Source organism: Triturus cristatus, chromosome 6 (genome assembly GCF_964204655.1).
Source record: "Triturus cristatus chromosome 6, aTriCri1.1, whole genome shotgun sequence".
In the NCBI taxonomy this organism is placed as follows: domain Eukaryota; kingdom Metazoa; phylum Chordata; class Amphibia; order Caudata; family Salamandridae; genus Triturus; species Triturus cristatus.
In genome coordinates this window covers 993,262,232-993,277,134 of record NC_140589.1, presented here as the reverse complement: position 1 = coordinate 993,277,134, position 14,903 = coordinate 993,262,232, and the positions used below count along the sequence as shown (strand labels likewise).

Below are 14,903 nucleotides of genomic sequence, written 5' to 3'. Positions count from 1 at the left end.
GGGACCAATGAGCCACTGTCAACCAGGTGCTGGTGCAGACCTGGGAAACAAAGACTGATCATGTGCTTTCTTGCAATCAAATTGTACAGCCCCTGATAATCCTTTACTTCACTGCTCTTCAACCAGCCATCCAGTGCCTTGCAAAAGTAATCCTCACAATCCACTGAGGTCTGGTGGCCAGTTTATGACTGTCCTTAAACCTCTGCCTACAATTCACTGTTGTAATATTATCCTTTCAGACAAGGGCTTCCTTCATGGGTGATACCTCATGCTATCTCCTTTCTCCAGGGTCAGTAGTGTGTCCCTCCCCTTGCTAAGAAACTACTTCCACAGACTAGCCCCGCCCAGTCATCCTCAAGGATCCTGTGCTTCTGTAAAGCAATATCATAGGCTGTTAGGTCCATGAGTCTTCAGATCAGGAGGCCAATCAACTAGCCCTTGGAGTCACTCCGCGTTCAGGGTTCAAGAGATGCAGGTCCAGACCTTCTCACCCAGGCAGGAAGGCAGCAGGCAACAGGTCAGCACGGCAGGGCAGCAGTTGCTTCAGAGCAGCAGTCCAGCAGAGTTGTAGTCCTTTCAGCAACATAGCAAGCCTTCTTCCTGGCAAAGCATCCCCAAGTCCAGAAGTGTACTGAAGAGTTGGTGTCTGAGATCCAGCATTTATACCTAGTTGCGCCGTTGAAATGGGGAGAAGCTTCTTAAGACATGTCTTTGAAGTGCACAGATACCCCACATTCCTAAACCGTAGCTCTAGACTAACAACAGGGGGTATGCAGCATTTTGTGTGGAGACAGGACACAACCTATTCAAGTGTAAGTGGGGTTGGGCCCAGCTCTCCTCCAAGTATACTCATTGTAAAGATATGACAAAAAAACAGTTTATGTTGACATTCACTTAAAAATGTGAGACCATATTGGCAAGACTCATAGTAATAGTTCTCTCATGCAGACATGAACATTCTGGGCTAGATAAAGGGTGACTGAACTCGAGGATAATTACTGCATCTAGTGCATATAAATGACTCTCGGCGAGGTACTTACAGGTTACAGTAAATACCTCTAATTCTGAGATTGTAGGGGAAAATGAGGCTTGTGGCACCTATTTTCGCATCTATGATAGATTACCAACAAATTTCTGCGAGTTTGACCTCTCAATAACCATCAAAGGAAAACGGCCTGGGTACGGACATTGCCACAAAAGTGATAATTCTGATCCCTGCTCAAACCTCCTGTTTGCAGACTGATCGGAACTACAGACTAAACTCGAAAAGGGGTCTAAGAAAAGGAAATGGTGGAAAGTCGGTCTGATATACTCTAGTAAATAATTACAGCATTCTGTGCCCACTATAAAATCCTTTCAAAAAAGGTAAATATGTGTTGATTGAACTCAAAAATAATCTCAAAATCTGCCTTAGAGGGTAACATTTAGGTGAGGTGCTGCTCATTTCAGGCGCAATTAGTGAATACCTGTCCACGATAGAAAACAAGTGCTGATTCACTGATTTTCTCGTCGGGGTCGCTATTCTCACAATATGTTAGCATCTTACCTGCTGATGCAGTGGAATGCAATGAGCCTGAACAAGTCCGCGAAACTGATTCCCGACCCCTCCACGGAGAAAGCTGCAAGGGGAAAGATAATGGACAACAGATCAGTCCCCCACGCAAAAAGAGCCTGATTTTCGAGACACTAAGCAGTGCTGTGTTGCAAGTATCAAACAAAGTAGTGTTTTGTTAATCGGAAACAACTGGGCCCTTGCTCGCTTCTCAGCCAAAAAAACAATTCCGCTAAATATATACAGCCGTCTGGAAGTTGTGCCTCCTTTCCTCATTCCAGAAACGTGAACTCACCCGAAATGAATGGCTCGAAAACAGAACAGAGTTACACAATGTACTGCTGAAAGAAAACAAAATCAACATCGGTAGCCGGGGGGTTGAATCCTGCCCACAGATCACGATACAATAGTTTCTGTGGTGATGTTTAGGCCCAGTGACTCACACACAAGAGCTTCAGGCAGCGTGGGTAGTGTAATGTCCACAAAGCAGATGTGGCGACCACAAATACAGTGTTACAGTCACAATAATATAAGGTCACAGTGGAGAAGCTAGAGCAGAGTAAAATTACTAGGGAGCATCATTTGTGTGTCAATTATAAAAGTGAGGAGTGATTCACAATTTCACTCTGAATGGCTCCTGTAATTGTGAGATGGGCATATAATGGGTGAATGGTGCGCGCAAGCACGCTCACACGCACAGTATAGGCCCAATCCACAAAGGTTTTTGAGAATTTGTAATTCACGAAAGAGAAGCTTGCTGTGTTTTTCCACCACTTTAATTTAGAGTTAGGAAGGGATGGTATGGAGTTAGAGGGTTCAAGCATTGGCCCGCAGAATGTAGTCAACACCCAGGAATTTGTATGGTTTTGGGTATTCACAAATAATGTACACATACATTTCCACCCTGAAATGTATTAAAACTACTCTTTTTAATGGTAGGTTCAAGTGTTTTTCTAGAATGAGAAAAAAAAGGAGCACACTCATATTTCATTGCAGTGAAGGGGAAAGTGTGCTTTTATAGAAGAATGTATTTTCCTGGTAGAGTACAAAAATAAATAAAAAGTTAAATGTGTGAAGGTAAATCTGCTCATTATTTCCTGACGCATGTTTTTTTTTATTTTTGCACCTAGTGAAAAATCAGCATGCACCAATTATGGTTCATGAGGTAACTCCTGGAAGAGACTGCCGGAGAGCCATCTCCTAAAATGGCTTCTTGAAAAAGAGGCTCTGGCTGACAGGTGGAATATCCAAGGAAAATATGCTTAATCCTAGACCATCTGTGACAATACAAGTTACTACATTTCAACAATCCACTGCTCCAATGGATCTAAAAATTGGACTGAGAACACAGAGACAGAGAGAGATACTGGAAGCATCGTGAACTGTCAAGCCGGCAGGTGAGTTAGCATGGCGACCGTGGCAAGACCTGATGGAGCCAGTGGTAACTAATATGGTGCTTGTTTACAAGCCCAGTGCGCTGCCGGAATGTCACTTTTAATGATGTTCTGTCAGCTCACTGGCATTACCCATATCTGCGAGGCTATGTAAGTAAAGCCACCCTGCATGGCTTTTTATCACCTCGCAGATATGGTGTGAGGCAACGCTGCACATGTCGCTGCGTCACCTCACACTGTGATGGGGAGGCGTGCCATGGGCGTTACAGTGAGTGTTTCCATATAACACCAATGGTATTTGACACATTCTCAGATTTAGAACAAGTTGTAAACCTGGGAATGCGTCAAAAGCCTACGTCTCCCCCGTGGTGGTGTAAGTGTTGTTTTTGAGAGGGAAGGTGTCGCTTCCCCCACAAAAAGTACATGCATTGGTGTATGGCAGCCATTTGTGCACCAGCACTGTGGAAGAGGACAAGAATGCGCCATATCTTATGAATACGGCCCCTTCCTACCCATTTCTTTTGACGTACAGCAGCACAGCAGGAGGGCTTGTGGGGCTGCCCTTTGTCAAAATATAGTAAATGAGGCCCCATAAGTCACATAATTTGGGCTCAGGCAAATAGCACAACACCAACTTTGCTATGGGTAAATCCGATAAAAACAAGCTTCTTTTGAAGGGAGGCGAACACAAAAAATCACTCTCTAGAGCAGATGGTAAAGATGCAGCACCAGTGAAGACCGATTATGATGATGCGGAGGATGCAGATATCTAAAGTATTTTACTGGTCTTGCTGAACTGTCTGCAATCCATACAAATATCGACTCATTGGTTCTACGAATGGACAGGATGAATGAAGGAGTGGATAAAATGAGTTGAACGTATATACATGCCTGACCACCATTTCAGATCGGGAGGATGACTCCAATGGCCATTACAAAATGATTTGACAACTGGAAAAGGAGCTGGCAGCAATTTGTGTGAAGATCAAGGATTTAGAATCACAATCTCGCTGCCAAAATGTACGAATAACAGCAATAAACAAATCCATAAATACAGGCGCAATGCCACAGCACATACAATCCTTGCTGTAAGTGATGTTTGGAGCAGAGATTTTATCCAATATGTTTAACTAGTGGAGCGAGTGCATAGAACATCGAAACCGAGGCAGCCACCAGAGGCTCCACCGAGGCCCATAGTGTCAAGAATTTACATTACAGGCACCGTTATGCGGCACATGAGTGAGGTTTTTTTAATTTTAATTTTATTAATCACGATACAGTTAATTAAACCCTTTTAAAAATTAGAGAAAATGCAAGTAACAAATATAAAAACAGATAAAACGCATGTGCGCTATCAAGAGGCCTCTATTTAAAACATGTTTCAAAAAGTTGTATGCTCTCAGTGCCATGCAACACTATCTTTCAAAGTGTTAACACAAGTGCCAGTGATCCATTTCAACACTGTCCTTAATGGTGCAAGAAAGTGAAATGTGAAAGTGTCAGTGCTTAAAAAGTGCGACTACATCTGCATCAAGGTCCTTGCAGTACAGTGCTTAATTTGTAAAAAAAAAACATACGTGCTAGGGCTCTTGTCAGGAGGACACTACAGCTTGCACCACATATTGCCGCTGCCAGCACAGCCAATGATAATAACAACACACCTACTAACCATCAAACTCCTACAAGTGTGTCAATTCTGACTATTTCAGGCCCCCAAAGCTATAAGAATGGTTTCGGCGGCAGGTAATAGTCATTTTAATGTATACTGAATTAATATTTAATGGTTTATTCGGTCACCTCTAAATTAGCCAGACAGCGCCAGCTCGTGTCAGACTGTCACAAGTGCCGGTGTTGACAATCAAGTGATGGTGCCGTGCACCCGACACCACCGGCTCAAATTAACCCCTTCGCTGCGGCGGGAATTCCGCCGCAGCGCCGGTGGGTGTGGGGGGGCAGCGCGGTGGCGCTGTGCTCATGACGGAGCCACTCCGTCATGAGCCACGGTTGAGCTGTGCTCATGACGGAGTGGTTCTGTCATGACTCCGCCCAGTTGCATTGTCCCCCCGGGGAAACAGCGCCACGTGGGAGGAGCGGCCGCCAACGGTCACGGCATGACGGAACCGCTCCGTCATGAGCACACGGCAACCGTGGCTCATGACGGAGCGGTTCCGTCATGAGCGGGGAAGGGGTTAAGCGCCGCTACAGTAGCACTTGGTTCCTTGATAAAGTGCCCTTAAATGACACAGGTGGCAACGCAGTTTACATTCGCCCAGAGTGAGTCATTGCCCTGCAGTACTATGTTCATCTCCAGTTATATGACAGACACGTTGCATGCCAGAAGTTCAATTTTTTACACCGTTTTTTCATGGTCATTTTACATTTATTTATTGGATTGTTGGCAGCCATGTTATATGCCACTTTTAAGCACAAGAGTGAGGTAAAGGTCTAACACATGAAGGAATGACCATCTTGCTATTCCTCGATGTCACGAATGCAGTCCAAGGAACTCGTAAAACCTTCCTTCCTGGAAAACTAAGAATGATGCAACTTGGATTGGATTATGCACGGCTTTACCGAGCCAAACCCAGAGCTAGGCATATGGACAAAAACAATTTTTTCACGGACCCAAACGATACAAGGGTATTCATACAGACTAATGATGAGGCCTCCTCCCTGGCCGGCAAGAAGTCAGGGAGGGCTCACAGTGCACCTCTGTGGATGATAATGACTGAGTACCCATAAACTGATGTCACGGGGTTGCGCAGCACTGATATAATGCATCTGTAGCACACTGATTGTTATGGATCAAGAATATCAGTGAGCCTCGTGTTAAGTTGCAGTGGAGTCCATACATAGTGCTCAGGCTGTGCTGTGTGTCTGTGAGGGTATGTAATATGTTGCTCTAAGAAGTAGAGGATGGCAAGGAAGTGCAAAGCACTGCTGGTTAGCTTGGTGGGTGAGTTAACCTTATCTTGGTGGACAGCTGGAGTACCCAAAGCGCAATGCTCATTGGTTATTTCAAAGTTGAGGTTTAATGTTTAATGGGGGGATATGTGGAAGGGACAGAATAGCTACATCAGCCGCAGGCGGTCCATTGGGGCTGAGGGACCACCCCCCCACCTTTTGCCCCTCACAAACACTGTTTGTCAGGCTGAACAAAAGTCAGTCTGACAGACACTGTTCATTTTCAGGTCAGGAAGCAAGGCGGGGCCGGCATCGGACACGCCGCATGTATGGCGGTCCTGCCGGCCCCCGATGACCACACAGGGGCGGGCCTGTTGCGCGCAAGGGTGACGCGACAGGTGCGTCCCGCCAATCGTTGGTATCTAGGTTTTGGGACGTGCCCCGGAAGTGATTGTAATCACTTCCTGGGCACGCATCGCATCAAGGCTAGGCCGGTTACAACCGGCCTGGCTTGAGGAGATTGAATACCTCTTTGCTCACCGCTCCCACAGCCTGCCCCTTAAGGTCAACAGCCTCGCTAGGAGGCTGTATTTTAATTTCTTCTTTTTTTTCCAGATCATCGAGACTCAAGCAGAGAGCAGAGTGGGGCCCAGTTTTTATCGCCGACTAAGCGGGACTTTTCAGCGCCTGGCGGAGGACGTACAGCGCCTGGCGGGGGACGTGTGCTGCATCACCGGACGAGCGTGGAGGTTGCCTTCTCGAGACCCGCGTGATGAGAAGAGCAGCTGGGCTTGGCGTGCGATCAGTGCCGGTGTTGGGCTCGGCGGCGAGGAGGCGATCGAGCGCGAAAGGAACAGCTGTGTCGGTCGGCTGCGGTGCGAGCTGCGGCCTCCCCCCCCTTTTATAATGATGGTGAGCATGCGCTTGGTGGCAGCGTAATTTGTCAATGGCGGGGGCCCTTGAATGAGGAAAACGTAGCAAACGTCACACAGGTGCAAGGGCTATAAAAATGCAGCATGTTCTGGCGCAATACTGTAATGCTACGATTTAATTTAAGGGTATTTCGACCGTGCTTTGAGTTTGTCATTCATCCGGTGTGGGTGCAACGGGGCAGGTGTGCGTCACTGAAGAGGAAGGAGTGAGCTCCAGTGGCGCAATCGGTTAACGCACGGTCTTATGCAGCAGTACATGCAGTGAGCCATGCCGAGGTTGTCAGTTTGTGCCTCACCTGGAGCAGCCGAGTGGTTTTAAAATAATATCAAATACAAATAATCGGGCAGAGATTGGCATGGCGAATTTAAAAGAGCAGAATTATTTGAATATTGTGTAGCTCAGTCGGAGTTAATCTTGATTTTAGTATAGCTCTGTTAGTCGTGTTTGGGCGATATTTTTAACCACACGCAAGGTGGGAACAGCAGTAGGCTACGCTCCACAAGAGTCACTGTAGCCTAATGGTTAGGGTCTGAGAATGTTACTTTCAAGGTTATAGGTTTAATTCCCATTGATTCGGTTTAAGCATGCACCGTTGAGGACGCTAATGGTAATGATTTTAACAGCGGCAGCGTCCGGCTTTAACCTGATTTACAGGTGGGAAAACGATCATGCAATATACGAGAAGAAGACCCGTATATTTAAATTAGATTTCGGAAAAGGCATGCTGTGTGATTTTTAAACTTTATTAGGCGTGCGCTGCAAATCAGACAACGTTATGAGTTTGTCGCCCTCTAATGGACATTTAATGTTCCATGTAAAATCCCATTTTATTATGAAGAGCAACTTTTGGCTTGTTATCAAAATTCGGTTTTATTGATGTTATGATTTAACGATCATTTTAACAAAGTAGTATTGCTTGTCCTTGGATGTTTTATATGTTTTTATGGCCAACATGCCGAAATAAAGGAGAGGATGTGGTTTGGTGGCGAGAGCAAGTTATAGATGCCGCTTTTGTCAGTTACACGTTCCTTTCACGTTTAACCCAATTTTGGGGTATTACTGACTGGGGTAGTTACTGTAAGCATGATGAAGGGGGCTGGTTCATCAGAATACAAAGAGCTCAATGTTACATACCCATGCGTTTTTTAATGGTCACATTTAAAGTGTGTCAGCGGCAGGTTTTTGCACTAATGACCTGGCCGGGGCGATTTGTTGCCATCAAAATGGCCAAATCATTGGCGTTGGTAGTACGAAACGTGACTTGCCTTTCAGTGGCCATTCACATCTAGATATTCCAAGCTGTCATGTGGCAGCAACCCATTCCACGGTTGGGAGGTCAGTCTTGCGAGGCGCTGGCCCAGGTGAAGTCACTCAAGCGCATTATCGCCACGAATGATGTCACATCAGGACGTCCCATGCCTGGCTGTCAAGCCTTCATGAGTGCTTACGCACGCGCGTGCAGTTACACATACAAAGTAGGGGACTGCCGAAAAGCACCTAGACACCCATTGCAGCTACACCTATACATTAGAAACCCGTTGAGTCACATGGTGGTTGTCACATGGTACCGGTGCACCCATGTGCTCTACTGGTATGTATGCATACTACTAATTTATTGTGTCACACACTATCTCTGCACCCAGGTGCCAGAACACTGGTTCATTGGATGTCCTTGTTGTGGCGCACGCTTCCGGTCCGCCCTATATACCTGAACAAGCATTAGAGGCCTATGGTTTGCCACGCAGTATCTCTGCACTCGATTTCTGCGATACACTGTACCTACCGTTCATGGCTTGCGCACTTATAGTGTGTTGGATGCCTATGATATCCTGCATTCGTTTTGTGTCACACATTGTATCACACTGTATCTTTTACCCAAGGACAAAAAACACTAATCATCTGTGTTTGATTTTCATTTATGTACGGCTGGATCCATGACTGTTACATGGGAGGCGCTCCACACCACAATGACTGCAAGATGTGGGCAGGCAAGGGGACCGGAAGATCCAGGACGGGAGTGGCAAGCAGCGGAATCAAGGCTGATGGGCTATCGATGGAAAAGCTCAAGAGGTGCCAGCGTGCATGGGTGAGATGGTGCTGCCCATGCACTGTATTGGTTGAATATAAGTGTGTCAACCATTTGTTGTTGCCAGCCAGGGTATTTAGCAGTACGCTACTTTACAAGTGTAGGTGTCAACTATTTGTTATTGCCAGATGTGGTATTTTAGCAGTATGCTACTTCACGGGTGTATGCCTGGCCAGCACGACTGAACCCAGGTTTTTAAAAGGCGGATCCGACACCCCTGGTCGGGAACAGGTATTCTGCCATTACGGCGCCTGTGCTCGCAGGTGCCATCGTAGGCGAGCTGTTGGGATGCTCCGCAGTAGAGGTTGAGGCTTGCGCAGACCCTATCCCAGAAAATAGTGGTCCAGTGTTGGTTGTGTTCCATGATATGGCCATGGGGGATCTTGGTGGCCCATAGGGACCCTCCCGGTGGAGCCTTCCAATGGGGCATTTTCACCGGAAATGGGTATCTGTCTGGGGCATTGTGTCTATTGGGCACATCGCGCTGCTATCAATTAGGCCGTTTAGTGGCTCCCAGACGATGTCATTTTCCCCTTAGCCAGTCAGCCCTCGCATTATTATCCTACATTCGGGGTGGGGATGACCGGCTAGGCTTGGGTAATAAGGGGGCTGGGCAAAACACTAATCACAGAAGTAGGTGGGTAGGCACGTCTATGCCCGGGGTACATCCGGGCACCAGGACTGCAAAGCAAAGATCCCCAATGGGGAGGCTATCTAGGGCTCCGCACCTCCAGACTATAGAGTCGTGCTTACTAAAAGACGGCATTCATTTGTCAAAGTTAGGGATTTGTTATCGTTATGGAGGATCTTCTAGCCGAGTCAGTTAGTCAGGGCATGACCTTTCGCTGAGTTTTTTTGGGGGGGCCTGATAGTCGGTCAACTATGCAGGCCTGTGGCGGTAAGGTCATGATTGGTGAGCAGTAAATTTAAGGTCCTTAGAGGGCGGCGCCATTCTTGAATGGTGTCGCCAAAGGGGGAGGGACAAGTGGTCTCTCATAGAACTCCAGGGGCAGTTACAGCCGGTTGGCTGGATGGGTGCGGGGGAGGGGGAGTCACGCTTTTCCAGTAGGATGCTTGGCCACCCCGCACGTGCACAAAGGCGCAAGTAAATGGTGCATAACTGCAAGGGCCCCTTATGGAGAGAATTTACAGGACGTACGGGGGTGACCTGGGGGGGGAAGTACCCTCACAGGAAATGGGCCCTCTGCGCATACGCACTCCGGTTGGAGGGCGGGCATAAGGGCGTACGGGGGCGACCTGGGGGAAGTACCGTCACGGTAAACGGGCCCCCTGCGCATGCGCACTCCGTTGGAGTGCGGGCATAAGGGCGTACGGGGGCGACCTGGGGGGGAAGTACCCTCACGGTAAACGGGCCCCCTGCGCATGCGCACTCCGTTGGAGTGCGGGCATAATTTGATAAGGATCTGGCACCCGTTAATGACCTTGCCGTAGGCTCAAAATAGGGATATGCAGAAAATGAAATGTTATTGTTATGATTATTGATTATGTAATGTTTAGATTCGGGTAGGAATATCTTTGTATTAGAGATATGTTAAGGTTAGAAAAATTACACCTGTACCTATCCAAATAATCAATGTAATGGTTTTCTGCGTATTGTTTAAATATGATAAAAAATTGTTGATTTAATTTTATGTTAATAAATACGGCCAGGGGGTTGACGACCCCCTAATCCAAAGAATTCCTTGTGCTAGGCGTGTTACTGTCTTAGTATTGATAAGGGAGGAGGGGGTCTCGGCTGTACCTGACCATAAAGCAAGGCGGGCCGGCATCGGACACGCCGCATGTATGGCGGTCCTGCCGCCCCCGATGACCACACAGGGGCGGGCCTGTCGCGCGCAAGGGTGATGCGACAGGTGCGTCCCGCCAATCGTTGGTATCTAGGTTTTGGGACGTGCCCCGGAAGTGATTGTAATCACTTCCGGGGCACGCATCGCATCAAGGCTAGGCTGGTTAGAACCGGCCTGGCTTGAGGAGATTGAATAAAAGGCTGGGGAGCGGCGGAGTCTACCTCTTTGCTCGCCGCTCCCACAGCCTGCCCCTTAAGGTCAACAGCCTCGCTAGGAGGCTGTATTTTAATTTCCCCACCCACCGTCCCCTAAAAGCAGGGTTTACAGGGTGTATTTTTAATAAGTTAATTTTCAGGTTGACGGTTACGCTTATCAGATGTGTGATGATTTTCTTTCCCATTGTTTTAGGAGATGGTTTTCTTGAACAGGTCATGTTTATTGTTGTATTTTAGTTCCTTCGAGTTAACATGGTAATGTCTGTTCATATGTGTGTTAGTTTCTTTCCCATTATTATAGGAGACCGTTTGCTTGAATAAAGTTGTTTATTGTCGTATTTTAGTGCTATTCCTTGGTCAGGCGGTAAGGTCATGATTGGTGAGCAGTAAATTTAAGGTCCTTAGAGGGCGGCGCCATTCTTGAATGGCGTCGCCAAAGGGGGAGGGACAAGTGGTCTCTCATAGAACTCCAGGGGCAGTTACAGCCGGCTGGCTGGATGGGTGCGGGGGAGGGGGAGTCACGCTTTTCCAGTAGGATGCTTGGCCACCCCGCACGAGCACAAGGGCGCAAGTAAATGGCGCATAACTGCAAGGACCCCTTATGGAGAGAATTTACAGGGCGTACGGGGGCGACCTGGGGGGGAAGTACCCTCACGGTAAACGGGCCCCCTGCGCATGCGCACTCCGTTGGAGTGCGGGGGCAACCTGGGGGGGAAGTACCCTCACGGTAAACGGGCCCCCTGCACATGCGCACTCCGTTGGAGTGCGGGCATAATTTCATAAGGATCTGGCACCCGTTAATGACCTTGCCGTAGGCTCAAAATAGGGATTCGCAGAAAATGAAATGTTATTGTTATGATTATTGATTATGTAATGTTTAGATTCGGATAGGAATATCTTTGTATTAGAGATATGTTAAGGTTAGAAAAATTACACCTGTACCTATCCAAATAATCAATGTAATGGTTTTCTGCGTATTGTTTAAATATTATAAAAAATTGTTGATTTAATTTTATGTTAATAAATACAGCCGGGGGGTTGACGACCCCCTAATCCAAATAATTCCTTCTGCTAGGCGTGTTACTGTCTTAGTATTGATAAGGGAGGAGGGGGTCTCGGCTGTACCTGGCCATACAACCAGCAGCCAGACATGTGCTAAATGCGCAGGCTGCTGAGTGCCTGAACTGAACTTTGCTGGGCTGAGGAAGTCACAGCTCCTGTGGGTGTGACCTCCTCAGCTCAGCAAAGGTCTCCAAGTCCTTCCCCTCAGTGACAAGGAGTAGCGTCACTCATTGCTTCGCACTTGGGTGCTTCAGTTTTAGGCCCTGAAGAGCCCAGGGTCAAGTGTCAATCAGTGGCACTTCATCACAGAAGGGGGTGGGATCAGCAGTCTCACTGACCCCACCCCACCCCACTCTATGATGATGTTGGGCCTGCTGCCTTCCCTCATTGGCTGACCTAAGGTCAGCCAATGAGGGAAGGCAGCAGTCTCAAGCCTCCTGGGACCTCTGAGGCAGAGCTGCAGGTGTGTTTTTTTTAAATTAATGTTTGGTGCGTGCGCATATGTATGAATATTTGGTAGTGACTGTTGTGAATGGATGTGTTTGTGCGTTTGTGCCCGCGTGTGGATGCGTGTGTATGTGTGCGTGTGTGTTCCACCCGCCCCCTCCCTTCTAAACTTTCCATGCACCACTGAGAAACACTGAATTTGGTTATCAATGTGGGTGGGGGTGGATATAGGGGTATAGGTTAAGTTGGATTTGGTTAATAGGTTTGCAGTGCATATGCCAGACATGCTGAGCAGATATGAATCACTGAAGGCATGGTATGAAATATGATGGTTCAGGTTGGAGGTTCACATACATAGCATAGCATAGCATGTCATGTCTCATGCAGTGATATAATAAAAGGTAACAAGGTCAAATCTGTCACATGGAACATGCCATGGCTAAATAATCCTAAAAAAAGTCAGGCTTATAATATCTTATCTTAACCTCTTATCATGTTGATTTTGCTTATTTGCAAGAGAAGCGTCTGACAACCTCTACGGAATGTAAAATGGCACACGGATGGGAAACACATACGCATTGCGCACCCTACAATTTGACACTCTTATCAAACACACTTTCAACATTAAATATATTGATAGTGGGGGAGGAGCCTAGCGCTTGACCAAGATGGCCGCGTGAGCTCAGAGCTCCCGAGACCCTCGCGCCCTCCGTCGACTATCCTGTCTCTAATCCTGTCGGTATGCATGGCATCGTGTGGATGACTTGTCAGGGAGGCGATTGATGCTACCCGCGGTCGGATCGCCCACCGGGAACCGGACTTATGCCTGGCGGAAGATTGCGGCCTATCTCCGAGGGATGCCAGGGGCTAGAGTTGGCAGGATGCCCGACTCCTAGTTGAACAACAACGGCCAGGCGAGGTGTGAACTGTCGGACGGAGGTCCCCGTTCTTTCACTTTCGCTTTCTCTCCCTTTGTCAGCCCTGCCCCTGGAGAGCTCTGGGTGGCTTTATTACCCTATGGACGCTCTGCAGGCTACTCTGGCGGCCCACGGCAGAACTGATCACTCCTGATTCCTTTCGTTGAGAGGGACCCGTCTTATCTGAACCGACTTGCTTGGTGTCAACCATGTCGGGCAAAGCAGAGGGGGATCGGCTGAAGGCTAAGTCTACCAGGCGGGGAGCTTATACCCAAGTCAATAGCATGGACCGCTATGCTCTGCAGAAGGGCTCACCGAGTGGGTCGAGCCAGGCGCCGGATACCCAGAAGGAGGACTCGCCTTTGGCCCCGGAGCTCTCACTACAGGATGTCATGGGCGCGCTCGAAGGGATGCAGACTTCGATTGGGAGACAGTTTGTGGCCCTGGCGCATAAGGTGGATGCCATCTTGGTGGATGTCAACCTGCTCCGTGCGGACTTGGGCAAAACGAACGAACGGGTTAAGAACCTGGACCTCAAGACCACGGGCCTCACCGATGATGTTACGGAACTGCAGACCGAGGTTCGTAAGCTGAGGACCGAGAGTGATCTCACCGCCCGCCGGCTGGAGGACTTTGAGAGCCGGGCCAGGCGCAACAACGTGCGCGTCATCGGGGTCCCGGAGTCCTCGGATGAGGCTTCGGTTGACCTGCTTGTTGAGGACTTGGTGCTTAATCATCTGCAGCCTAAGGGTCTTGGAAAGTTCTTTGCGGTGGAAAGGGCCCATAGAGTGCCGGGCGGGAGGCCCAAGGCGGGTGCCCCGCCGAGGCCGATCATCGCCCGGCTCTTTCACTTTCGAGATCGGGACGCTATCCTGCAAGCATCGAGGGTGACGGGCCCGGTTCCCTTCCAGAACGCGTCGGTGAATTTCTATCCGGACTTCACCCAGCAGGTGCAGAGGCAGAGACAGGGCTTCCTGGGGGTGAAGAGGCGGCTCCGGGAGAGGGATCTGAAGTATGCCATGCTCTTCCCTGCCAGATTGCGTGTGGTGCACGAAGATCGGACATTCTTTTTTGACTCTCCTGTTATGGCCGATGAATGGCTGGACGCTTTGCCCCGGCGACGGACGGGGGACGACATTGCCGAGGACGGAGACAGTGGCCGGGATGGGCAGGGCTGATATCTCGGAGCCGGTCTGACTTGATTTGATTATATTTGAAGACTTGAATAGAGTGCAGTAATTGCGGAGGGTTGCGGGAGGACGAGGGGTGCTCTTTTCCTCCCTTAGGGTACTTTTTGTAGATTTTTGGTTTTGTAGGGCGACAGGCACACTGCAAGTTGGGGGGGCTTTGTAAGCTGCAGCAGGGGTGCAGGGTGGGGGGTGTTTCTGGGATTTTGGGTTTGTTGTTGGGGGGTTTATTTCTGCAAGGCATGATGATTAGTTCCAGGACTGTTCCATGGTGGCTCTTCGGGTGTGGGGTGGGCCTCTTCCAGTTTGAGGATGGGGGGTAGGGGCTTAAGTGTTATGAGCTGGAATGTTAATGGTTTGGGGGATCGCATTAAGCGTGGGATTGTTTTGCAATTCTT

General features: G+C 48.6%; 1 protein-coding gene across 4 annotated transcripts in view; it reads right to left on the bottom strand.

Annotated features, from left to right (window-relative positions):
- Positions 1-14,903, bottom strand: part of RIN2 (Ras and Rab interactor 2) — an 831,738-nt gene that overhangs the window by 70,145 nt on the left and 746,690 nt on the right. For all 4 annotated transcript variants that reach the window (XM_085611780.1, XM_085611777.1, XM_085611779.1 and 1 more), the window contains one exon: positions 1,547-1,619. In XM_085611780.1, coding sequence (XP_085467906.1) covers positions 1,547-1,619 — 73 coding nt within the window. The remainder of the gene's footprint in view (positions 1-1,546; positions 1,620-14,903) is intronic.